Source organism: Acomys russatus, chromosome 32 (assembly GCF_903995435.1).
Source record: "Acomys russatus chromosome 32, mAcoRus1.1, whole genome shotgun sequence".
Taxonomy (NCBI): domain Eukaryota; kingdom Metazoa; phylum Chordata; class Mammalia; order Rodentia; family Muridae; genus Acomys; species Acomys russatus.
In genome coordinates this window covers 31,604,273-31,631,992 of record NC_067168.1, presented here as the reverse complement: position 1 = coordinate 31,631,992, position 27,720 = coordinate 31,604,273, and the positions used below count along the sequence as shown (strand labels likewise).

The 27,720-nt window shown below is 43.4% G+C and overlaps 1 protein-coding gene across 1 annotated transcript; it reads right to left on the bottom strand.

Annotated features, from left to right (window-relative positions):
• Positions 1-232: 232 nt before the first annotated feature.
• Mrpl3 (mitochondrial ribosomal protein L3) lies at positions 233-26,980 on the bottom strand. The gene is made up of 10 exons (XM_051140202.1): positions 26,737-26,980; positions 25,473-25,657; positions 24,156-24,247; positions 22,621-22,719; positions 17,589-17,688; positions 15,681-15,741; positions 8,917-9,025; positions 4,056-4,133; positions 2,156-2,233; positions 233-400 (listed from the first exon to the last, which is right to left on the bottom strand). The coding sequence occupies exons 1-10, from the start codon at positions 26,826-26,828 to the stop codon at positions 248-250; spliced, it is 1,047 nt and encodes a 348-aa protein (XP_050996159.1). The 5' UTR covers positions 26,829-26,980; the 3' UTR covers positions 233-247.
• Positions 26,981-27,720: the final 740 nt, after the last annotated feature.

The window sequence follows — 27,720 nt, the reverse complement described above, 5'->3', positions numbered from 1 at the left end:
TTATAAAAATAAAACAAAACTGGGAAATGTGTCTAAAGAACGACACTTTACCAACTGTCAATTCTAACAAATCTAACCCATGTGACTGGTTTCTTTAATGTAGTAACTTTGCTAATCAGATTCAAGTGAGGGAGAAGTGACACAGTGTGTCCTTTGATGAAAGCCAGAAGAGTGTGCTATCATGACTCAGCAGGGACCATGGTTCCGACTCCTGGCTCTTACTGCGGTGCACAGAGCACAGAGCGCATCAGGAGAAGGTAATGGAGGGCTCGCTGGGCTGCCACACGCTCTCATCGTACAAGTCTTCTGGAAGTTCTTCTTCATCTCCGTCAGGAAAGTAGGTAGGGAATGGCAGCCTCTCACAGTGATCCTTATATGCAGGCAGCGTAGAGTCTTTGACCTGAGAGAGTAAGGAAAAACCCTCACTCATAAGTGCTAGCAGTTACGGTACTTAAAGGGACCGCTAACAAGAGCATCTGCTTCTACGAGTTTGAACAGAATGCAATGACTCCCTACAGGGGCGAGAAAAACTCTACTGCTGCTTTTTTTCTGTATTCTAGTAATTTGGATTAATCAATTTTCCTCAGTTGATCAGTTCCCTCATGACTTTGTGCTTTATTGTTACTTGTGAGTATGTGTGTAACTGTCCAGCAGGATGGGTATTTTAAGATTACATCTCAAATACCCTTTATATTCATATTTATTTTTCAAATATAGAGGTCTGACACTAAATACAAATTTAATACCTAATAATTACCATCTATTACCTACTTTTTACTTGATCTGTTACTTTGTTTTCTATACTTAGAATAAAATTTTGGAGTTAAGGCTTAAAAACACAGAATTTACTACATTTCCATTAGTGTTAAGTCTAAGAACACAAAAGGAAAAACATCACTCTTAGTTTAAATTTGGCAAGGAGCATTTTTAACAGAAATAAAGACAGAATGATGTCCAGCAAAAACAACATGAGAAAGAAACTCACAAGCGTTTACACTAGCTATGAGAACATTTTACGGCTAAAAAAATTTCAAATTATGTCTGGATTCATAGCTAATGCACCTTAGCAAAGATGCTGATAGGATTTATAATGCTGTACTTCAGTTTTGGAAAATATTATCGGGATCATCAAAGCCTCCGTAGTCTCATTCAGAGAGAGAAAAATACACTTATATGCATAGTAAAATATGGCATATTCATTTTAGCAATAAAAAATAAATAATTTAGTCAAAATTACTCAGCAGCTGCTGGGAACAGCTACGTACACAGAGTTCTATTTTATGCCCCTTGTTGTAAGTGTTTAAAGAAATGATCAGGATGTTGCACAGAAGGAAACCATCTTGTTAGTTTTTTCCAATTCACCAGTTCTTTAATTAGGAAAACACCTAATAGGAAAGTTATTTTGATAAAACTAACTTGATAAAGATTGTCACAAAGGAGCCAAGTAGGGAATCCTCAGTTACATTTACATTTTAATGTATCTACCGTACCTGGGGGTTTCTAGCAACAAAAGCACTGATGTGTGCAGGGTAAGGGAATACCTGATGTAGCATACAATTAAAACGACTCCATTTGATTTCATTGGAGCATCAGTGATCACTTCACCTGCGAACCCACTAGCGCTCCGAGGGAGTGTGCTCCCTACATCCCTGGGCCCCGGCTGGTCTTCCTTGTGGGTTTCTGGATGGAAATAAGGTGGTGGAAGCTCCCAGGCTTTATCTCAGTCCATCTGGCCAACGTGTTAGCTTTACTTTTTTCCGTTCCTTCTAGTTTTGACAAGGACAGTAAGTGTCTGCGGAGGCAGGTGTGACTGAGCACAGTGGCACTGAGACCCCAACCCTGGGCATCTTACTGGACCCAACTCCCACCTCAGCACTTCTGGTTCTTTTCCCCAAAGCAAAATCTGCCTATTTCCGGAAGGACAGAGGAGTACTGACATTTTGGCAGTAGCCCTCTCTCCCACAAGGTCTCGGATTCATGGCTTTAGCAAGTGGCTTATATTATGGTACATCCTCTATTTTCCCTCAGGTGCTACTAGACAGTAACTGGTGCAGAGGACACGCAGCGGGGGGAAGAACACACATACTCCGGTCAAAGGAGAATCTACGGACAACATCCACAGTAATGGGTGGTAGCGATCAGCAGCTGTACGTACCTTGACTAAGCAATTTTTATGTCCGGGTACAGAGCCATTCACGTAGATTATGTTATGCTTGGTGTTCACTCTCCACACCTACAAGAAGCAAACAACGTGTGAGAGAGGAAGGCTCCGGAAACAGTAACCAGTGTCACTTAAGGCAAGAGAGCACCCTACAGTGGTGACCACACCAGCACTGAAGGCCAAGCAGAGGCTGAGGAGCCCTGAGTCCTACTTCAGTGACTTGTAAGAGAATTAAGAGGGTGGCTCTTGAGGACTACTTTGGCTCCATGAGTCTGCTGATGCTGAGAGAGACATGGAAATTCAGCTCTGCTTTGGCTACTGTTACTTTTCTTCAACTAACCACTGGGAACTCATAACCCACTAAATCTAATCTCTAAGCTGGCCAAGCAGACTGCCTTTAAAAACAGCATGGAGAAAAACAAACACACAAGTGGAAAGGAATGACAAAGGGAAAAAAAAAAAAAAAAAAAAAAAAGACAGTAAGAAAATAAACGCCACAGGAAACTGACAAGCAGATGGACTACGGCGGGAAACAGGGGACCTGTAATTAGCCTTAGGTGCTGGCTGGGCTGGACTGAGGCGTGCTAAGGGCAGTAAGCGCGCCTGTGGTGCACCTGGGAGGGCGCTCAGTGTGGACTTTCACTCAGTGGGGGACACCATGCACGCAGCTGCAGCCCCAAATAATTCAAAGAGGCCTAGAGGAGCATTCCCTCTCTGTCCTGGAAACCCTGCGGTCCCCTCAACTCCAGGCCCCCGGGCTTTCGACCCAGTCCTGTCCATGCACCTGCTTCCTTCTTAGGCTTCTGCTTCAGACCGAGAATTCGGTCACTGGGTTTCCTGGGTGAGGTGTTGGACTGAGTCAGGGCTACACGTATCCAGGGGCTCCAGCCTGTGGGAGGCCTAGAGTGGGGTTTCTCAGCCTTCATATAACAACCATTGACAGGAATCCTAAAAACGCCCTGTGTGTATCTATCAGACTGTCCACTCAGGCAAGCAGCCACCCACTCATGCAAATGGTTCTCCCTATCCCAGAGACCCACAGGTATATAAAAATACACATAAAATGTATGCAGTCTAAAGATGGAAAGGACATATACAAAATGCAACAACGACCACTTCTGGGTGTTGCTGCTATGGGTGGCTTATTTTGTTCTTTCTATGCTTTGAGCTATATATGTATAAATATCCACATATTTGCTGTTTTAATGAAAAGTGTAAGTATATAGCGCCCGTTATGGTGCTAATTGTTTTCATTTAGCTATTGAAGACTTCCTTAATTTGGTAGATTAAATATGAACTTCTATTCTAACGCACACACTTCATAAGAGTCCATGTGCCACATTAGTGCTCTTCTCCTTCTACTGGGATGACCTCCTTGTTTCTTTACCCACATCTGCTTCACTTACACATTTACATATAATCCAGGACAGCCTGGCATACAACCTGCAAGTTCTCTGTGACACAAAATATATAGAAACGTCCAGCAGCTTTTGTTGTCTTTCTAACGGAGAGCATTACACCTAATGGTTGCAATTTGCCCACCACCACCTCCCCTCTCCCGCCAATATCTTGTGAAAATATTCCAGTTCACATAGCAGCTTTTAAAAAAGAAATTATAACAACTGTACATTTCATGGCTTAGGTGTGAAATATAATTATACATCCTCGCTATAGCACAACTCATTTCATTTCTTTTGAATTATTCTAATTCATGGCTACAAGCACACACCTCACACCCTCCATCCTTAGACAGACAGACAGACAGACAGACAGACAGACACACACACACACACACACACACACACACACACACACACACACACACACACAGATACACTGCATCCTCTAGGCCTTTGCATGTAACTTACTTACAAATGGCACTTTACAGACTTACTTTCAGTCCATACACTGTCCTGTTCTGGTTTCCCATTTGCCCGGGCATTTTAGTTCCAGGCCAAACTCTGGCAATATCCTGAACAACAAGAAAACAAAGTTCACATTCTCAGTACTTTTGATTTCAAACAGTATTAGCTAAATTACAGTTTATACCAGAAACAAGGATAAGTAATTTCTAGTCTTTCAAATCCTTTATTCAGCTAGATCAGTAGAGAACTGAAGATAGATGTACACACAGTCCAAAAATGGAATTATACGAGAATTTTGAGTGCTTGTGAGAAAACTCTAAGAAAATAAGTCCTGTGACCTCAGTTTCTTCAGAACACGGAATTATTCTGGACTGTGCTGCGTGTGTGCGTGTGTGCATGTGTATACTCGCGTGTGTATACTTTGAGTCTGCCTTATTTTTAGGTCCTGGCTCTCCCAGGTTCATACAAATAGAGTGATAAGACCCCTAGATGGAAAATACACACGGACAAGAAGCAGACAGAAGGCATACTCACTATCAGGAGTACTAACTGACCGAATACTGACAGGAAGTTAGAACAGCAGCAATGAGAAGAAAGACACAAGCCATCACCAGGCCAGGGAAACCAATGGCTGCTTACCCAGATTCCACCTAGTCCCTTTCACTGGCTTGGTGGGCTTCACCCACACCGCCCCCCCCTTTCTCCACCCACACTATCCAAATCCACAGAATACTGTTTGTCTGGCCCCAGCTGGCCCTGAGAATGGATACTAACCCCTCATTTAAGGAGGCAATCAAATGTTCCGTGAAGAAGCCCATTCACATGCTTAGTGGGCGGACAGTCTGTGTGGGGCACTCTCACAGCAGCTCAAACTCCCTAGTAGGACAGGTCACCCTGTGTGATGCTTAATTCCCATTTCAACCTGACTGGATTTAGGATCACTGGGGACATACCTCTGGGCATGTCTCTGGGAACATTTCCAGAGATGTTCAACAGTCCATGTCACAAAATGACATCTACTGAATGAAATACCAGTGTTAGCTACATCGAGTGATGGACATTGCCACTATGAAGATTTTAGTGTGCATGTAATCCTTTAACTGGACAGATACACATGAATTGCTGGGTCATAGAGTAACTTTACATTTAATCTTTTGTAGCAGCTGCCAACCAGTTTTCCAAAATGGCTGTAACCATTTAAAAATCTCTGCCACCCATGTATAAGCGGCAGTTTCTTCCCGTTCTGGCTCCCTGGCAAGGTTGTAAAAGCTCCTTACACTATATGGATAACAATCTCGCCAGGTATCTACTTCCTAAGGATTTTCTTCCATTCTGTTACTGTTCTTCATGTTTCTGATGTTGTCATTTACAGCTTGAATGTTTTACTTGTGGATGAGGTGTACCTCATCAGTATTTTCTTTCTCATTAGACTTATGCGTCATATCCAAGGCTTCGTATATCTCATGGTCATGAAGATTTATTCCTGTGCTTTTTTTTGTTTTTTTCTAAAATTTTAGCTCTTAAGTCTGTCTTGGATCCATCTATCTTTTTCTGGTGGGGGAGTGCTGGAGATAGACCTCAAGACCCAGTACATGCAAGCACTCCATCACCGACCACCCCAATTCTATAACTTATTTTATATAACTATGTATTTTTACACTTCCAAAACGTTGCCAAAATAACATAAAGAATTCTCGGGGCCACCACCAGATGTGTTGCTCTTGGTCCCATCTGCTTCGTCACTGTCTTCCTGTCCACCTTTCCTCCTATCACATTAAAATGAGTGGCAAACAAAATGCTTTTATGTTCTCAAGAATGAGAATATTTTCTTGTATAATCATGGTTATTTATATTGATGAATCTTAGGAAGCCAACTGCACCATCAACATATCCATAGTCCATCTTCTAATTTTGCCAACTGTCCCATGAATGTCTGTAATGCACCATTTTCCCCAAGTTAAAATCCACTTCAGAATCACAAATTGCTTTTAGTTGTCTCTTTAGACTTCTTATGTCTGGAAGAGCTCCCAGCCTTTCCTTATTTTCCACATTGTCTAACATTTTGCCATGAATAAATTCGAGGTGCATTTTTGTTAAAAAAGAAATGAGTACAGGTTCACTTTTCTTTTTCTCTTTCTGTGGTCTGGAGCATTGAACTTAGAGGCTCACACACGCTAGGCCAAGCACTCAAGCACTAGGCTCCATCTGTAGCTCTGATGTGTTCACACCGGTCTGTCTGATCATGCACATTAGACCACATAGCTGAGGATGTGTAAGGCAAATTAGTCCCTTTTGCTGTTGATACTTTCTCTTTACGGTTGGTTAACTTGCACTTTGAGAATAAGTGTAAATCTAGCTCCTCTCCAACCATTTGGTTTGCATCCACTGTGAATGCTGAGGCGATCATCGATGGCCACCAAGCAGCAACATGCTTTCTGTCCACAGGGACTAGCCAGCAGCCAGGAAGGTTAGTCCACTCAGTTCCACTCTCTTACATACTCACTCCTGCAATCCCCTCCTGTCAGCAGGAGCTTCATCCCAGGAGCCTGCTTGTTCCTGAGAGAAGGCTATCCAGCTCAGGCTTGCCTTCAACTCACAATCCCCCTGCCTGATGAATTTCCTGACACAAGCTTCTGTATTCCATGAAGTTTCCTCTATTACTTTGTTGTTAGCCAAAATTGTCCCCGTTTTGCCAATCAAGAAGCTCTTTCAGCAGGCTCTGTGCCCCTTCATGTGGCCTTCATCTGTTTAATCGCATCCTTGTTTTCCTGACTGAGGCATTTTGGGTTCATTGTGTCTTTTTAGTGTTGTGAATTCTTAACTAAACCAACTACTGAGGGGTTCCTTTCTGGCATGTGCTTAGAAACCAAGCCCTGCATGTTAGGTACACTTACTGCACTGGAGCACTCTGTAGGTCACTGCAAGCCAAGATGGACAGACAGACAGACACATACATGCACTCACAGATACAAAGGGCAGGGCCATACTGATAAAATAGGATTCAAGGCTCATTTGAATCCCCCCTCCACACTTTAACATCCTTCTCTAATAGAGGAACTTCATTCTGACTCCCTTTATCTATATATTTATTTTTCTGCCCAATCCTACAGTTCACAGAGAGTTACTTTTTTTTTTTTTTTTTTTTTTTTTTTTTTTTGAGACAGGGTTTCTCTGTGTACCTTGGCTGTCCTGGACTCTCTTTGTAGACCAGGCTGGCCTCGAATTCACGGATATTCTTTTGCCTCTGCCTCCAAAGGGCTAGGATTGAAGGCAGGGACAGCCATGCCCCATGAGAATTACTTCTGAACTGCTACAAAAAGCAAATCTAACTAGAATATAACATTTGTGTAGTGTGCTTGTTGTATATGATTTACTTTATTTGTGTGTGTATGTGTGTGTTGTTGTTGTTGTTGGGCCCCTGGCTTATTACCTGTGTGCTATGATCTAAACTCTAGGCCTCATGGTTGCTCAGCAATTGCTCATAACTGCTAAGCCACCTTCAACCCAAAGAGTACATTTTTACATTTAGACTCACAGGATATAACCAGGCAACTATACTAAAATGCTGGAGTTTGTTATTTTTCCTTCCTCTTCAGTATCTTGTGAAACACTCAGGGTTGTATTTACCTCCCTCATGTTTTTATTTTGAACTGTAAAACTCGAGCAAGGCTCCAGGAGTAAAGGCTACAGCACAGGAAGAGTATCTTCCACTTCTGAGCCTTTCCACCTCACGCCCACCCACCACCTGGAGATAAGTAGTCTCACTGCATCTTCCTGGCAAGGATGAAGCAAACACGCATACTTCTCAGTCTGTAGCAAATCACAGAGGTCTCATCCATTTTCCTTCTAGAGCAGCACTGTTGTCTCTAAGTAGGCACACCAACCAGACTCTAGCACAGGTACCCATCCTTGCTAACTACAGATAGCAAGGGAGGACTAACTTGTGCCGGAGCACTGGGAGAGCACTCACAAGGCCAAGTCCCAGAAGAAGCGCTGCTGTGCCAAAGGAAACGCATGTGCAGTTCTACCAAGCTTCTGACTGTCCCCCCTCCATCAGGGCAGCGTTCTTTTGTGTTCCCGGCACTGATTTTGATACCTATTTCCTGACAACAGTCTTGTGAAGAAATTTCTCTCCAGCCCTCAGTAGACGGTATGACAAAAACTCAGCAGCTTGGAATACAATCTGTTAGGTGAGGACTTAGTACCTACGGGGAGCTATGACTGTTCTTTACTGTGAGAGAGGACAGTACGTGGCCAACCACCAACCATCAGATGCTGAATTACGTGTACTCTGAGGCTCCAAGGTTTTATTTAAAAGCTCCCTAAACAGTCTCTGCTCTACTTCCGGGAAAGAAACACTAAATTAGCAACACCAAGGATCTTTTCTTCATTTCTTACATTACTATTGTTTACTTCTCTGTGTATCTCAATGGCTTTCCATCTATCTGTACTATAATATTATTCTTGACACCTCACAGAACTGTTTCCTTTAGAACAAAAGCAAGCGTGTGAAGCAGCAAACGGAGCTGCCTGCAGTTGCCTTAGCACTTTGGATGGGACACCAGGGAAAAGGAACGGAGACCGCTGCTCATGGATATTTATGCACAGGAAAGGGTGAGGCCAGGCCCATGAAACAGTGACAATGACGAGGACCCGACTGAAGTCGGGTTAAAACCATCAGGCTTGAGCTGATGGACAGTGAGCACTGTGCAGAGGTGGGCCACCTGACGCTAGAGAGCATCACCATCTAGTCTGTGCCTGATGCCGGCATTCCCAGCTCTCCAGAGGCCGGGGCAAGACGAGTACTCCAAGTCTGGGCTAACCTGGGCTACAAAGTGAGATGCTGCCCAACTCCCACTACCTTCAGTGAGCAGCACTATTAATACTCACCCCAGTTGAGATGGCGCCAGGTCTCCTGTGGGTCTTTGTTTGACCATGGGAAGCAGGCTGGCCTTTAAATCCCCATCTTTTCATGACGCCCTGAAAACCTTTACCTATACTAGGGAGGAAAAGTTAGAATTTACATAATGAATGTAGTATAAAATATTTCTAACTGTACTTTTTTGACAGTACCTTGGAGTTCTAACAAGCCTTCTTATCTAAATAACCAGAAAAGGCCATGCCAGCCAAACTGCAAATGAACGTTTCTTTTTCTGTCTCAGTTTGCACCTCCCCCTGGAGTCTAGCTCTGTATAAAATGTTATGTCAAGACCATGAGACAACAGCAAGCTAAGCATGGGAATTTACCTGTGAAAGGTTCACCCTCATAACCTTGTGGTACAATGGCAAAGCTCTAGAAGCTTTTGTCTCATAACAGACATGGCAGGCAGCCATTACGATGGACCCCAAGGACCCCCACCCCCTAGCAGTCATGTTGCATTTAATCTTCTTCCCATGAGCCTGGGACCCATTTGGTTTAATGAATAAACTATGCCAAGAGATGAGCTGCAGCCTGAGCTTTGGTTACAGGAGCCCCTCCTCTGGCACTCTCTTTTCTAGCTTTCTAGGCTCTGCAAGAAGTAACTGCCACTATATAAGCACTCCTATGGAGCAGGGTGTAGCAAGGGTGGCTCCTGTCAACAGCTGAGGCCCTGCTGCTGCCAACAACCAGGTCTGTAAACTTGGAGGCAATTTTCCTCTATGTGTCTGTAGCCTTGTGAGAGACCCTGAGGCAGAGACAGCCAGGCCAGTGTGCTGAATTTCTACCACAGATACTGAGGTTGTGGAGCTGTACTTAAGCAGTTGTGTAAGGGCCACGAGTCAGGGAGCAACGGCTAGGGCACAGAACAGGGACCTGAACAAACAACCCTTTAGAGGACACTGGGTGGACCCTAATCTGTGTTGAACAGGAAGCTAGCAGAAAAGCAAAAGCAGAGAAAGGCAGCTTCTTATCAACCCAAGTATTATTTTTAAATGAAAACACTTTATGGCAGAGTCTGTTACAAGCTAACAACACCAAGTTCAAGTGTCATTAAAGGCCATCTCTGAATGTCAAGTACATCTCTACCAATGATACTGCACAGGGCTGGGGTCTTACAGGTCTACTACAGATGTCATCTAAGTGCTCGTAAGGTGGAGATTTTCTTTACCTTTCACTAGACAGGAGCAATATATTTTAACGTAATGTTGTGTAGTTTCAACAAAGCTAGTTATGATTAGATGTGCACTGTTCAGATTACAAAATAGCAAGAAAATCATGCTATCTCCCCAAGGACTTTACTATGCATTTATTAACAAAGATTATTTGGCAGGATGAAAAAAGCCCCTTGAATAACAGTTTTAGATAAATGAAGAACTTAACAAAACAAACAAACAAGTATATAAGAAGTTATAAACAGAACCCAACAGGCAGGTTCTCTCAATCACTCATCAAGACTTGTTTATAAATAAATTAAATGTAGCTTATACCTTTGTGCCAGCATATACCTCCTCTTCCCTCAATAACCAAAAAGAGTATTCCTATCAAAAAGTTAAAATAGAAAAGTAACACATATCCAATGGAAAAGCTACTGCATACTTTCATAGAGAGATGAACATCAAAGAGAAGCTATGAGAATCAAATAATGAAATTATGCTTCAGAAATTATTAATATTTCTACTTAGTGAATTTTAGGGCAATGTAAAAAGCTTAGCAATTTAAAAATGAATAGAATAATTGAAGAATAATTTGGAAGTATCCTATCATTTAGCAAGTAGCACCTAAGAACAGGAGGGGAGAGGGGGGAGGGGCCAGAACCGCTCATCTTGAAGGGCCATGCTTTAAAAGCACCACCTTCGCAGGCCGCTGCCTTTTGTAGACGCTCGCTTCTGCCTTCAGAGCTCTGATTATCTGCCTTAAGAGTCAGGGTGAGTGCACGCACCAGAAAAACGCAAGCAGGTAAATTACAGAAGATAATTGAGCTCATTTCAGAGTAAATGATTACAAGATGAAAGTGGTACCCTGAAAGTGCTAATTATGTGTCAGCTAATTGCAGATTGTTTTTCAGTCTGGGTCTGGAACACTTCATGAGTTCTACTGTGTACAACGGGAACCTCTTTAGTAAATAACCTTTAAACAAAAGGCGAAAACACAAGTGACACGACAATTATTGGTTTAATCCAGGATGCAGAGAATAGAGTGCACCTGTTGATCCACGGGAGGGACAGGTACGAGGCTGCCACTTCTCCCAACTGCTATCCAACTTGAGAACAAAAGTAAAACAAAAGCAAGAAATAAACTAATCTTTACTTAGCATGCCCTGGTGTGTTTCAAATGTATACATTTGTAAGTCACAGAAGAAAAGCTTGACAGGAAATTACACACAACACAGATGTCTATCTCCCTCATCCTTCATCCACTGTGGGGTATGTTTGCCTGCTTGTTTGTCTGAGACAGAATCTCATGCTATGGCCCTGGCTGGCCTGGAGCTCACTGTCTCACTCAGGCTGCCTAAGAACTGACACACTCCTCCTGCTCCTACAGGATGGGTTTGCAGGTGTGCACCATCTTTCTGCCTACCCAATGCAGTTCTTAACCAATGGCTGCAGAAATAAGTCAAACAAAATTTCAAATCAAGAACACAATTTCAGACATTTCAATGTTAGCGAGGCTTAGCTGAAAAGGAGGATAAGAAAGACAAATTTATTTAGAACACTTAAAATGTTTAAAAAATCATTTGAAAACAAGAAGCACCTCATTTACAGCAAGAGGCCTCATTTAATTTAGAAGACTACTGTTCTTTGGCCCATGTCCCCCATGTGGGCTGTATGCATGGCAGAGATAAAGCTTTTCTTAGCCCAGTGTCCAGCCTAAAGAAGTGAACCTAAAGCCAGGAGGTGGTAGCTCACACTTTTAATCCCAGCACTTGGGAGGCAGAGGCAGGTGGATCTCCATGAGTTTGAAGCCAGCCTGGTCTACAGAGTGAGTTCCAGGACAGGCAAGGATACACAGAGAAACCCTGTCTCAAAACAAAACAAAACAAAACAAAATACACACACACAAACAAACAAACAAAAAGTGAGCCTAACACCCATCACTGCTACTGCTATGCCGTAGAGACAAACATTTAGAGCAGTGGTTCTCAACTTGTAGGTCATGAACCACTGTTTCACAGGGGTCACATATCAGATGCATATTGACATTTCGATTTGTAACGGTAGCAAAATTACAGATGTGAAGTAGCAATGAGAACAACTTTATGGTTGGGGTCACAAGAGGAGGAGCTGTATTAAATAAAGGGTGGCAGCGCTGGAAGATAAGAACCACTGGGTTTACACGAGTAACTAACCCTTCCAAGGCACAATGCATAATTTACTGTTTCCCAATTCGTCCTTTATCCATAGAGGTCACTACTATGGAAATATGGCCATATCACGACAAATGTCCAAATACTGACAACACAGCTTTAAAACAATCTGTCATGTATCTCTCTACATTGTAGGGCAGTGGTTCTAAAACTTGTTCCTGGGGACAAACAGATCTGCAGTGAGGAGAGACTCCATAGCTGCTCTGAACCCAGTTCTCGCAGGACACCTCCACAGTCCTGCCTTCAAGCCTCTTCCTTTCCAGTGGCTTCTGGGACATCTTTTTCCTCTTTTCTCCTCAAATGCACCATTCACCTCTGCAATTTATTTCCCTCTTTACTTAGTTTCTGGAAGTCACTCCAAGATTAATCTAATCCAAAAATGCAAATAATTTTTAGTAAAATAATTTTATTATGAAAAATCGTTACACACACTGAAGAGCAGAGAGTGTAACGAAGCCCGGGCCGCCCATCCCTTGCTGCAATTACTGACCCCAGCCTGCCGTGCTTCATCTGTCTCTCTTGCTCTGCAATTCCAGCAGTGTCCTTAGAAGCAATCTCCAAACGGTCTACCATGTATGTCACAAACACTGCCATATGGAAGCTAAGGATGCTTTGAAACTACAAAGCCACAGTATATTTCCCACGATCCTAAAAGTGACTGACTCCTTAATATCAGATCTGCAGGCAGTGTTGAGAGGCCCAGGCACTCTACACAGGGCTGCCCTCTGTCCTTGTTGGCTGTCTCCCCGCCCCTCTGCCACCAGCGCTCACTCTGTGGTCTCTTTAACCTCTGAGGTGTCCTTTTCCCTAATGCCTCATTAAAGGCAGTCTGAGCATCTTGCTTCTCTTTTCACTGTGTTTTAAGTCACAGATTGGTATGCTAGCTTGCACTGGCCACCGGCTTTTGTAAATAAAGTTTGGTTGGGGTTTAGAAATGCACATTCATTTACATGTTGACTATGCCTGTTTTAGAGCTACTGTGCCAAACGATGTTTGATGTATTAAAAATATCAAAATTGAACTCTTAATGACTTTGTGCTTTCCACCCCTTTTTCAAAGCACTTTTTGAACTTTAAACAAAAAGCGGTGCTAACCGGTGAGTGTGGCCAATGCTCCTGAGCAGGGAGGTACTCAGTGGTAGAAGCCCTTACGCTAAAAATCAAGTAGTTAGAGATCAAGGAGCCTGCCTCGGTCACAGCCATTGAGGCGCCAGGACTCTAGGCCACCTGTTACCTATTAAGCCTCAGTCCTCCTGACGCTGGTTTTTGCTGCTTGGTAGGTTTAACTTAGGAAAGCAATTATAGATCACTACTAAAACATGTTTAAACAGCAAACCTAGGTCCAACCCTAACCACCTCCTCCCACAGTAGCCTTCACCCAGCAGCAGCCATTCACTGTGATTTAAGGATTGTTCAAACCAAGTTCCATGCGAGCAGTGGGCCAGTGTGCTAACATTTAGAAGCAGGGAGGAGTGCCGGATGTGGTGGCGCACACCTTTAATCTCAGCACTCGGGAGACAGAAGCAAATGGATTGCTGTGAGTTTGAGGCCAGCCTGGTCTACAAAGCGAGTCCAGGACAGCCAAGATTACACAGAGAAACCTTGTCTTGAAAAACCAAAATAAAATAAAATAAAATAAAAAATAAAAGCAGGGAGGCTAGCTAGAAAGGTCCCTGGAAACACATAACACAAAGTTATGTAGAATCCAACTCAAGCTGATTTCAAGTCAGTCTGTCTACAATAAGACACAGACTAAAATGCAGTGTGCTGCCACGGGGGCCACCCACTTCTCATACACAAGGGAATGACTGCTGTGCTGCAGCCCCGCAGCAGCAAGGACTTCCTCCAAGCGGCTCCTTCCTCCTATCTTATGATTTGTGATATTCATAGAATTGAATTAGAAGTAATACCTGGCTTGTGACCAGGGTCTTTACTGGCTAAGCAAACCAGAGCTTCGGAAAGTTGAATAGCTGCCTCCAGGAGACAGTGGAGTGATTCACGGCTTCAGCAACTAGGGGAAACTAAAGAGACAGGTTCGGCATCTCTTAAAGCCTCTTCTTACTGCCAGCCTAGCCCACGTCACCTCTACAAAGCTGACAAAAGTAAAGGCAGCTAGCAGCCTCCGCAGTGTCCATGTTTGACACGAGGTGCTCATGATGTGGGACTGAATCCACCCACCTGCCATCACTAAGGAGCTCAGACCCAGTCCCATCAGGGCTCTCGGGATTAAAGCTGCTGCTTGGTCATCACAAACAGACTCCTCTCTCCCAGAGTATGCGAACACCTTTCCTGTCAAAGGGCTCTTGGTGAGAATGTCTTTGTGGGCACTAGCATGTGACTAAGCAGAGAAAGCACACACAAAGGGCTGAAGTAAGGACCCATGACGAGAGAACAAAACTGCTATCAACTGGTGCTTGCGGTCTGGCTGTTCCAGGTGAGTTCCAACTGCCGGCAGATCCGAGACCGCAAGCATCTACATGGCCTTGGGCACTCCATCCTGCAGCACAGTAACTTCCCTAAGACCTAATGAGCTCCCGGAATCACACAGACACTACTACCCCTGTGGCAGAAATGGTTAGAGCATGCAAAACACTAGTCCAGACTACACGAGTCAGGGTCAGCATTCTGTTAGCGTGGGAGCCAAACGATCAGCTCCACCAAACAAGGCACTTCCAGCATCAGATGGGCGAGTTTCACACAGCAGTCTCACTAGCCAACGCTGATTCCAACATCATGCTCTTTTTTTTTTTTTTGAGAAGATACACATTCTTATTTTTTAAAATAGTATTCATTTTAAAAATTAATTAATTTATTTACTTACTTTACACTCCGATTGTAGCACCCTCCCTCTTCTCCTCCTGGTCCCACCCTCCCCCCCCTTTTACCCCCTCCCCCGACCACCATCAACCCACCCCAGCTCAGTCAAATCAGGACTGAGCTCATCCTCTTCCCCTAGCAATGGAACCTCTGCCAGGGGGAAGTGATCAAAAAGCAGGCACCAGAATCTATGTCAGAGACAGCCCCTGCTTAACATCATGCTCTCAATGAGGCCTGAGGCGTGGAATTTCTTCTAGTTTCTGATAAAACTATTGCACACGTGCTTTACAGTTACCCTGAGAGACACTTAAACACAACCACCACTTTCACAAATAATACTATTTGTCTTACAACTCCCAGGAATTGGAAAAAGTACCCTGAACTCATGGCCAGTGAGTAGCCTACCGGCATTGCTCAGCTGTGCTTCACAATCGAACTGTGTGTTGTCTTGGTCTTCAAAGCAGACCTAACTGGGAAAGCACCTAATTCACATGGCCTTCAACACTGTTGAACACAGAGAGAAAAACAAGGCGGAGAAGCGCTGGGGACCTACGTTTTGGCCGAGACGTCCACATACTGTCCAGGGCGAAAGTGAGCAGCATAAAGAGGAGTCCCTTTGTGAAAAAGAAAATGAGAGTCAGTGTTATCTGTTGGCACAGACATGACTTTACCCAGATGCTTGACCACTGCAACTCCCAGCTGCCGTTTCAAACTTGCAGAGCTTCTCCTGCAATTAGGAACATCAGAAACCCCCAAACAATGAAGCCAGCCACACACAGGCTCTGGCTAACAACAAGAAGGCTGAGGAACAAGGGACCCCATGCAAGGGGCATGTGAGCATTCAGAGTGGCCACCAGACCACACCTGACTGACAGGCTCACGTGGTACCAGTCAGAACAAGGGAGTCCTGTGGTAATTACTGTCCCCTCTGCTGGCAAACACAGTTTAATGATGACTGGTTGTTTCAGTGAATAGGTATGCTGAAGTTAAATACACTATCCACGTCACATGAGAGGAACTAAACACTGATGGGGTTCGATGCAGTCTTTCATCACCCAGGGACTAGGACTCGGTCTCCCTGGCTTGGTACTGTTATGGTGTATACATTCAAACAGCGCCTGTTCATGTCAGATTATTTCTGTTCTAGACACAGTTCTGATAAAATCTCTTTCACCTAGCACAGGCCTAGTCTTGGAATTAGACAAAGCCTGTCTTTGCAGAGAGTCCTAATGCGACATTAGAAATACTTGTAAGGCACAGCCCTGACCTCAAAACTTTTGTTATCCTGGTTAAGAGTAAATGCTACATCATTATTTCAGAGCTTAATTTGAAAAAAAAAAAATCAAGGGACCAATGTAGTTGAGAATGAAACTGAAGGCTGTTTTAGTTTGTTTAATTTGTACAAAGAGTGGGACTCAGTGATATTTAAGAGATCAGTTTCTTTAAGGTCAAATTAATCTGGGTTTGTAAGAGAAAGGCAAAAACCTTAAATAGGGACTTGGTTCTGTGCATGCCGAAACACCACATTATGCTTTAAAATACAAATGATTTGTCATCAAAAACATTAATTTAAAAAAAAATTAAAGGATTACAAGGGACCTCTATTTTTTGCCAGGCTGAACAACTCAAATGTCTACTTGACCATCACTAGTTCACAAGAATGTAATTTAATATGGTTAGAGTTACAGCAAAAACTAATGTGGACTTGACTATATTATAACTATCCTAACCCTGATCAGGGGCCCAGCCAAATCATAAGTGGGTACTTAACTTTTCTTCAGAGCAATGTATTTCAGAATAATTCCTTCACATTTAAGGTAAAAAATATTCCCGTTACAAATCAGACCAATATACAATGATGCAAGCCTTACTTTAATTTTCGTAATTCAATTTATTTTGCCTTCAAGTTAAAATCTTAAACTTAAAAAAAAAATTCACTATCTTCTTCTTTCATTCAAGCTCAAATGCTGAGGAGTTCTCCTGAAGGTCAAACACATCAAAATGCCATGCTCTGTTTACCACAGAATCAGTATAAATCACATGCCAAACCTTCACCTGACATGCCATGGGGCGATGCTCGGCCATTCTCCTTTGAAGCTGGATTTGCTCACTCACTCTCCAGGAAGTGTCACTGTCCCTGGCAGAATCCTAGCTTGCAAACCATGCACACACTTTAAAACTAGAGCACTGACTTAAAGAGGCTTTTAAAAAAATGTGACACTCTCAACATTTGCAAACAAGAGTTCCTCCCTCTCAGGGAAAACAAAGAGGGCCCTACAGCTTTCCCCACTTACCAGAGACAAAGACTTGTTTGTTCCTAGTGATTAAATCAGATAGCTTTTATATTTAAAAATAAGTGTTTGGGACTTTGTATTGTGCTTAGCTTTATTGAAAGGCCTGACATTAAACAAATCACATATTTGAGTATTTTTACCTCCCTCCTCTCCCGTCCTCAGATTACCTGGCTTAATTATAGCATTGTCTGTTACATGGAAGATTTTAATTGTCTGTTTTGGTGGCAATCCAAGTTCTCGGTAAAATTCCAATATAGAGTCAGATTTCTAGAGAGAAAAGCAGCACACATAAGTAACACATTAAACAGCACGAGTGGACTTGAATGCAGAGACCCAAATCAAGTTTGAAACACCCAGAAAAATAAAAATCAAAGCACGCTCTATTTACCTACTGAGCCAACAGTATCTAATACCCACTGTTCATAGAACATGAGATTATATCCATAACCTATTATATACCCAAGAACAAATAACCTACTGCTTAGGAGCCAGCCCTGTGCACAAGTCTCAAAGAGAATGTATGCCCTTGCCAGGCTGACAGCATATGTGACACTGGTCCTTGGTCTAACCAGTCACTCTGTTTACAAGGCTTTTCCAATAAATTTATGGATGACCTGCTCTCTTAACTGCTCAGGTCTCTTGAGTTACTGTCTAAAACAGAACCACTTTTTGTCACCTGCCAAACCCTCAGCCTCTTTTTATTATTCCTTAGATCATTTACCTAAATCCATCATGATACACTTTTTTCTTTCCTAAATCATCTATACCTGCAACTCAGTGGCCTATACCCTCAACACTTAGAACACTGCTGTTCCAGCAGGCTGCGCAGTGAACACTGCTGTTCCAGCAGGCTGCGCAGTGAACACAGCTGTTCCAGCAGGCTACACAGTGAACACAGCTGTTCCAGCAGGCTGCGCAGTGAACACAGCTGTTCCAGCAGGCTGCGCAGTGAACACAGCTGTTTCAGCAGGCTGCGCAGTGAACACAGCTGTTCCAGCAGGCTGCGCAGTGAACACAGCTGTTCCAGCAGGCTACACAGTGAACACAGCTGTTCCAGCAGGCTGCGCAGTGAACACAGCTGTTCCAGCAGGCTGTGCAGTGAACACTGGTGTCTCTAGGAAGCTATTGTTTCCTCCAAAGGACAGATTCTGTTCTCATTTTCATTTCCTCCTTTCTCACTCACTGAAAATACCAAAACCGCGTTCTCACCTTCCCTCTCACAAACAACTCGACAATAGCAAACACAGACGCTCTCTCTACAGGCCCAGTTCCTTGGAATTATTTTCCTGAGGTTTCAAATTCAAATGTACTTCATCTAAAAAGGGTTCAAATTTTCTTTTGACATTCATATAGTTCACTTGATTTATAAAGCTTATTACTTTATAACATTGGATTTAGAGTATGCCAAGAAACTTCTGAGAAAAACTCTTAGGTTTTGGTACAAAATAGATAAAATGAACATCACACCCTAAGTTAACAGTAGACTCAAGCATAAAAAGGATAGGACAACATATACATCTTAATTACTTTTCAATTTCACTGAAACTGGATAATTGCTTCAACTAAAATCGCAGAATTATCAAACTAGGTCTTAGTCATGAGAAAAACCACAAGCTCAAATTAAGCTGAAACCAGAAGCACTGTTGAGAGTCTGGTCGGCCCATCCTTTACACTTCCAAATAAACGATTCAGAAAGGCAATTTAGAGGCGGACAGCACGGTCGCACGTGGGCAACCCTGGCCATGAAGCTGTCTTCCCTCTGCGGAATTCCTCCTCAGCAATTATCCTTCCTACAATGCAAGAGCTGCTCTGCTCCCAAGATGAATTGATTTAATCAACTTTTAGGGCCACTTAATGTTCTTAAGAAGAAACACTATGCACCACATCAGTTTGTATTTATAAGATACAAAAATGGCAAAAACAGACTAGCCTACTTTCTTTGCAAATTAAACAAACAAACCAGTTCCCGCCCTATTATAAATAAAACTATTTTAATCAACTTATTTTGAGTGTCCAACTGCCTAATATTTTATATTTATAGGTCTTCTAAAAAAACAAAACAAAACAAAACAAAACACACTGCTCTACAAAGTGAGTCTGGGACAGCCAGGGGTACACAGAGAAACCCTGTCTTGAAAAAACAAAAAAACCAACCAAACAAACAAACAAAAAAGCAACCCAAAAGATAAAAACAAAAGCCCTCTATATAGTCAGTCTATTTGCAGTTTCCCTGAGGGCTAAAACATATAAGTAGTTGGTACAATTTTAGTTTGGATAACTCTCTTTTTTAAGAAAAACACGTTCCTTATAAATGGTGAGTGCTTCCCACACTGGCAAAGCAACCTTTTCTTCTTAGCAGTGCATATTAGTGACGCACTGTGACAATTCCATACATGCCCAGCACAAACTCTGATCACCTCCCTACTCACTGGCCCCAGCCCTCTAACCCTTCTCTTTCTCTACAGACCTTGGAGAAGTTCATGTAGCTGAGTGGTCAGCAACCACCTCAATGTAAGAAAAAGCACCTGAATCTCCAAATGCCCGCTCTGCCAAAGATTCACTGCAGACAATACTCTAAGGTCTCTATGCAGGGGTGGGGTGGGATAAGGTGGGGGGACAGCAAGCAGTCTTGAGTATAAAAGTGGAAAACTATCATTTCTGAAAAAATTATTAGTAAGTACTATGCTATCTTGTAAATATTGTTAGTAACTGATTGATTATATCTTCATTGTAAAGAGAATAAATTAAATTGTGCACCTGAGTACGTTTTCTTTAAGAACTGAGTCAGAGAATTGATGTGAACTTCAGAATTAGAAAATAATTTAGAGATCTCTCCAAATCCTATTTTTTTATATGTCTGTTTTTAAGAGACAGGGTTCTTCCATGTAGTCTTGGCTGTCTAGAACTCACTCTGTAGACCAGGCTGGCTCGAACTCAGAGATCTGCCTGCCTCTACCTCCCAAGTGCTGGGAATAAAGTTTTGCACCACCTCCACCCAGCTTCCAAATTCTACTTTCATGAGTAAAAAAAGGATATTGAGAAGGCGGGTAAAGAGGAGCTAATGGCAGTTCCCAAGATCAGAACTCAGCCTACAACCCCTGTGTTCCCCACTACCTATTTATTTTTTTAAATAATGTACTCATTTTTATGTATATATGAGTGTCTTGTCTCCATGTCTGTATGTAAATCATATACTACATATATGCCTGGTGCCTGCAGAGAAGAGGGCCCGGGTATGTCCTGGAATTGGAATCACAGATGTAATAGCCAAGTGGTGCTGGGAACTGAACTTGGTTCCCCTGTAAGAGCAGCTAGTGTTCTTAACCACTGAGCCACCTCCCAGCACTGTTATCTACTATGTTTGAGGAATAGCTATCCATACATCTCTTGGAGCAAAGTAAATTGTCCCAATACGATGGCTAATTTATAGATATCAAGACCATAAGATCATGGATTTATATATAAAATTGGTAATGAAAAATTACAGTAGTCATATAAAAAACAAATAAGTGACCCCTGACAAACATTGTCCTTTTTGGTTTGCTCCCTGTGAATTGCATGGGTTCTTCCCCAATAGACCTTGCTGTTTCCAGTTCTGTGTCTGCTGGATTTATGCTAGTTTGTGGGCTGGCTGCCTTATTCATTCCTCTTTCCAACTTGGGGGTTCTCAGGGGTCACTATGTAAGGCTGTGGAGTCTGTCCTGCTCTTACCCGTGGCCAATCAGTCCTGACCAGGGTCTTCACTCCTCTATCCCAGATGCTGAACTGATTACGGGTGACAATGAATGCGAAAACCTTCATGCCATGTTACAGTCATGCAGTAAGCACATACATGTAGCAATTTCCTCTAATGACACATTCCTTCCAGGAGGTGATGGGAGGGTACGGCTCATGAGACCCAAGAGTAAACAAACCTTCGTTTCTTCAGAGCTGAGTCTTACTCATGAGGAGTCGCAAAGCTGTCTGGAAGCTGTGGAGACAGCAGACAGTTGCCCAGGACAGCACACTGGTCAGCTCTGCTCTTCCAGTTTTCCTTGGCCTGGGGCTGTCCACGCCTCATGTGGGGAGCTCCAGCCTTGTTGACCTTATGAGCTGTGACCTAACCTGGGTTGGGCTGAGCTGTCCATTGAACCCCTCACCTACAGTCCTCTGAGTAACCCCAACAAACTCACTGGTTTGTCAAGCTGAGCTTTGGTTTGGTTTCTTTGGTCTGTTGTGGGTCCCCTATTTGGAGTGAGTAGATGTTTGTTCCTGTCTCCACAGGATAAGTCACACAAGAACATGCAAGAAATATTTGCTACCTTTGACAGAGAGTACAGCTCCATCTTAAATTTTGCCCATGTTTATGTCATAAACAGCAAAAAAATTAAGCTTGGAGATAAGTGCTCACCGACGGGTAGCAGCCATCACTCTTTCTAGGTTTTGGTCTGGGCCATGGGCAGAGGGTATTAACTGGGTGCATTTTTCTTTTAATTTTTGGTTTTTCAAGACAGGGGTTCTCTGTGTAGCCTTGGTTTCCTGGACTAGATTTATAGACCAGGCTGGCCTTGAACTCACAGAGATCTGCCAGCCTGTGCCTCCTGAGTGCTGGGATTATAGGCGTGCGTCACCACACGCGGTGGGGCATTTTTTCTAACAAGCTACATACTCAGTATTCGGTTAACATTCTACTTAGGAAACAACGCTTTGTTGAAAAAAAAATCTGCTGTGGGTTCATATGCATCCCAAGTACTGAAAGTTCCTTCTAATCACACAGCAGTGCTTTTTATGGACTTCTGGTTTTAAGACTTAAATTGATTTTCCATAGAAGGGGGAAAAAAGGGTAAAACACAGTTTTCTATACAGAAAAACCTTGTTTCAAATTAAAAAACCAAAACCAAACAAATGAACCCAAGATCTACTGAGCATCTGTGACAGCCCAGGCACACTGGAGAAGCTACACGCAGTCCTGTGACAACCCCACTAGGTAGGCAGTGCCTTTGCTCTCCTTTTAGAAGCTGTATAAGCACTACAGCTTGGTGAAGTCTAGTTAGCTCAAAATCCTCAGGAGTCCAGATGCCTCTGCTAGGCTGCCTCTCCTCAGACAGCGTCCTCAGGGCAAGTCCCAGTGACTACAGAACATTCCTCAAACAGGAAAGCATGTCTAAACAGCTGAAGCTAATAAAATGTAGGATTTTATGAATGATAATACAGACTTACATAGAAGCGAGACACAGTTTTCCCGCCCACTGTCAGGGCTGCTGTTTTTCCATTATGGTCTTCCTTGGGAGTGTATTTTAACACATGACAGTCTTGTACCTAAAAACAAACAAACCTAAGCCTGTAACATGATCCACCAGCCATGAGTGCCTAGGAAGGCCAGGATTTCCAGTTACACACTTCCTTATCCCTCTAACACAAGCTACAACCATAAAATACATACTAAAGCCTTTGAAACTGTCAAATATTAACACACACAAAACCTAAGGATATAGCAAAATAAGTACTTACAAAGAAGAGTTAGCACCCCCAGACTCTGCCTGCCTCTCCTAATCCTCACTCTGGAGCAGGGGTTCTCAGACTGTGACTCTCAATCAGCAAGAGCACCCCCTAGGAAAATGAGCCCAGGCTCCAGTCCAGACCCGACCAGACATTAAACCCTGTGACTAACGAGAGCTGCCATTTACGCAACACTGTATTCACACTTTCTGCTGTGTGTTGCTCTAGTCTGTTCATTTGTACTGTGTACAGACTGTATGAATGGGTCAAGATTTTCTTGTTTTCTTTGATGGACACTTAGGAAATTCCAATTCTGGGGTATTAAACATGAGGCTGCCTGTGACAGTGTTAAAGAACCATGGTGCATAACTGCTGGGACTTCTCAGTGAACCCAGGAAAACTCATGGGTCTAAACTTAACACACAGTAATAAATTGCGTTCTGTGTGCTGTACCACTCTGCCACTACAGAGCCACACTCTCAGACCACAACAGTTCACGAAAGGGCTGGAGGCTCTGTACTGTGTTAGTAGTCTAACCATATACAAGCCTTTATTTTAACCATCATTGCCCCTCTGAGATTAGACCCCAGAGACAGAGCTGCCCAGAGTGACCTAAGCAGTAAAGGACTCCTAACTTCCTGTGCTTTCCCTACAGTGAAAGCAGCTGACGGTTTCCAGACAGTTTGCATTGTCTCCAGGACCTGACATTTGTCATCCCGTGTGGTCCTCCCAATAACCGTTTGTAGTGAGGCATAACTGTTGCTTTGTATAGAATTATCACTTAGAGAAGAGGCAATAGCACCTAGGAACAAATGAAGTGGCAGGGCCAGGATTCAAACTCAGGGCCAAAGATCGTAACCATTTGAGAATAATTGATCTCAGAGAATAAACTGTGGTCTCTGCAGAGGAAGAAGAGAGTCCACTCTGACAGTCAGCAAGAAGACCACAATTACAACCAGGGCCTGAATGAGCTTTATGTGAACATGGTGGGCTTGAGATATTTCCAAGAACGAGTTAAGTGGGAGATCTGAGTACCTACGTTAACCTTCCCCGCCAAGGCACTGCTCCAGGTACTCCAATCCTAGTGTGGGAACACTAGTTTAGGCCAGACGCAAGCTTTCCTGGACCCATCAGAAGCAAAGTTTTACTAGTATCTCTTATATTTTCCTTTACCACAGTTTTCTGTCTGGGATACACATTTCAAACATTGCAGGTTGTGTACACACATATCCCTTATATGTTCTGTGTTTTCTTACCTGAAGTAACGTGACTGCATGCTTTTGACCGTCCTTGGTCCATAAAGGCATCATGCCCAGCTTCAGGGCAATAAGGCCAACTCTGGAAGAACCTGGCAATAAATACAATATATTCAAGACTATTTACAGATGTGTATATCTTCAACTATATCGGGCACGATATACTAATAGTTAATTAATGTTTGTAAAATGAGCAAATGTGAAATAATTCTAACATTTCTGTTCTAAAATAACAGTATTAATGCAGAGCATATAAACCCATCCTGACTCTTTCCTAGTTTCAGATCCTGTCCAGCATTATCAATCAAGACATCTGTTCAAATTCTAAGGCATTAGATGGTATTATACTACACAGATGCCACAAGGTGCCCTATCGAAATATACTCTATTAAGAATGCTTGGGGGTCCAGGCGTGGTGGCGCACGCCTTTAATCCCAGCACTCGGGAGGCAGAGGCAGGCGGATCACTATGAGTTCAAGGCCAGCCTGGTCTACAAAGCAAGTCCAGGACAGCCAGAGCTACACAGAGAAACCTTGTCTCAAAAAACCAAAACAAGAAAAGAGAACGCTTAGGGCTGGGAATGTAGTTCAGCGGGCAGAGTGCCCTGAGTTTGATCTCACGCAGTGCATAAGCCAGGACTGAGGACATATGCCCATAACTCGGCACTCAGGAGCTAGAAAATGGAAAGTCAGGAGTTCAAGGCCATTCTTGACTATAGCGAGAGCTCAAGCCAAGCTGAACTTGGACTCCTGTAACTGAACAACTTGTCTAAATAACTCCAGAGAACACACACTCAACAGCGGATTCTGGAAGTATGCTTGCCCAAACAGTACGCGAGCATCCCAAATGAAAGCAGCTGTGTTCACAGCATCTTTCCAGCCTCTTTTCCTTTTATTTTACACTCTTTGTATCTGAGGGAAGACAATATATGCAGAATGATTTTCCTCTCAACTACAAAACACCTTCGTGACAAGGCCTTTTACTTACTAGTAGCAAATGAGGAGGTTGAAAATAAGCTGGCAAACTGCAGCAGAATGAAACAAACACACTCAAGAAATGAAAATTCGCTGGCTAGTGGTGGCGGATGCTTTTAATGCCAGCACTAGGGAGGCAGAGGCAAGTAGATCTCTGTGAGTTCGAGGCCAGCCTGGTCTACAAAGGGAGTCCAGGATAGCCAAGGTTAAACAGAGAAACTCTGTCTTGAAAAACAACAACAACAACAAAAATTCAAGATGCCAAATGCATAAAAAAACAATCACCATTTTCACACATCCAGTCATACTATAAGAGGTCACAGCTCAAACCTCCCCAAATCACCTGGTTTCCAAGAATGTAAAGGCCATGGTTCATCTTTGAGAGGATTCAGTTTACTTGATAATAGGGCTTTATTTTCATCATGGACCAGTTGCTTAACAAAGGAGGCATTTTCTTCAGAGAGATGCTCATCCCACCAAGTACTACTCTTGCTCTGGAGATTTCTAACAAAGAACCAGACGTTCGCTCTGAAAAACAACAACAAAACCAAAAAATTCAAATCGTTATTTCGATTTCATGTAGAGGAGGCTACAGTTAGATACTAAACTAAAACTGAAACCTAAAGGCCTCAGGGAATGGTGCAGATTGTATATTTTCCCTAACATTTCTTATGATAACCCTGGGCCTTCCACTTTAACCAGGAAAGGTTACCCTGGAGGCTTTGTTTGTTTGATTTCCACACACACCCCTACCCCAGACAGGGTTTCTCTGTGTAGCCTTGGCTGTCCTCCTCGACTTACGTTATAGACCAGGATGGCCTTGAATTTACATGGATCCCCCTGCCTCTGCCTCCCAAGTGCTGGGATTACAGGTGTGTGCCACCACGCCCGTCCTATTTATCTTTTCCATCACGATAAACACACTAGAGGCTACTAACCCAAATGAGTGTGTATTTGACAGTTTTATAACCAATGAAGGTGGCAGCATGTGGTAACTGAATTTTCTTTTAAGCATACCTCCTCCCTGTAATGACATGGCCTATGCTGAGAAACTTCATATGCAGAGTTTTAAAAACAAAATTAAGACCCACAAAACACATGATCTCCACGAAGTATGTTTAATTCTTGCATGGAGTGGGTCTGAACCTGTCAATCTTTGTCAGTCTCCAGGCTACTTTGGTTGGTAGTCATTAAGTTCCGGCTTAGAATACCGGGTGGTTTTCTACTTACTAGCTGAGTTGACTTTGGACAACCTAGTTCCCTCTGATTTTCAGTTCTATCTGAAAAACTGTTATGATGGCGGTCTGCTCCCGGGACACAAGTCCTAACATGGCAACGTTTATTACACTACATGCTGGCTGGAAGATAGTACTGATGCTGCTAACAGGCACAGCTAACCCTTAACTTCTTAAACACTGAAACAAAACCCACCACCCTTTCAAGCCTTTAGACTAAAAGATGCCCTTTTAATCTTCTGTGCCACACTCCTGAACTGATGACCCCTTCCGCTTCTGACAGACCCTCTGCGCCTGGCCAAGGCTCTGTCCCAGGCACAGCTGTGTGGGACAGCTGCGCACCCCTCCAGCCCCTCTCCTGCCCATACCCACCTCCTCCCTAAACCCGGGGCAGCACTTAGGCCTCTGGCGCCACAGCCCAGAATGTGGGCGCCAGCCTGGGGCAGCAGCCTCCAGGCAGGCATGGAGTGGCCGGCCGGGCAGGGCTGGCTCGTGACACCTCCCGGCGCGCCGCCGCGGAGCTTTCTGCAAGTCCCCGACGCAAGCAGCACGCGTGCACAGTATCCACACTACAGCAGTCACGCCGCTTCTCCGCCAATGCCCTCCGCGGAGGAAAAGCACAACCGAGCCACTTCCGGTCCGTTTCTCAATACTTTCCGGACAGAGACTCAATCCCCTTAACTATGGTTCCGTCTCCAAATGGCCCTACAATGCCAATTGCTTGGGGGATAGATGACTCCTTAGCGGTAGGAAAGAACATATTTGGGCTTTAAACTTTGGAAGAACGAGACAAGGAAAGATCAGCTCTTTTTAGGAAGTTAAATAAAGAGGATTAATCTCCAGTAATGCCCATGGTGGGACAATTCATTGTGCTAAGTGACACTTTGGCAATTTTATATAAGAGCAACCTTGAGGATGATCTTTCCTAGGTCCATCCATTTGCCTGCAAATTTCAAGACGTGCTTGTTTTTAATAGCTGAGTTGTATTCCATTGGGTAAATGTACCACGGTTTCTTTATCCATTCTTCAGTTGAGGGACACCTAGGTTGTTTCCAGATTCTGGCTGTTACGCATAAGGTTGCTATGAACATAGTTGAGCACGTGTCCTTGTGGAGCGTTTTTCAGGTATATGCCCAGGAGTGGTATAGCTGGGTCTAGAGGTAGCACTATTCCAAATTTTCTGAGAACATACCAGATTGATTTCCAAAGTGGTTGTACAAGTTTGCACTCCACCAGCAATGGAGGAGTATTCCTTTTTCTCCACATCCTTACCAGCATGTGCTATCACTTGAGTTTTTGATCTTAGCCATTCTGATGGGTGTAAAATGGAATCTCAGAGTTGTTTCGATTTGCATT

Excerpts from the sequence above, each read along its gene's own strand:
- Mrpl3 (XM_051140202.1), bottom strand. The coding sequence starts at position 26,828 with ATGCCTGCCTGGAGGCTGCTGCCCCAGGCTGGCGCCCACATTCTGGGC. Across the intron at positions 17,689-22,620 it reads AAACTGTGTCTCGCTTCTAT|AAATCTGACTCTATATTGGA; the intron begins GTAAGTCTGTAT and ends TTTTCTCTCTAG. Across the intron at positions 9,026-15,680 it reads GTGGACGTCTCGGCCAAAAC|TATAGGTAAAGGTTTTCAGG; the intron begins GTAGGTCCCCAG and ends TTTCCTCCCTAG.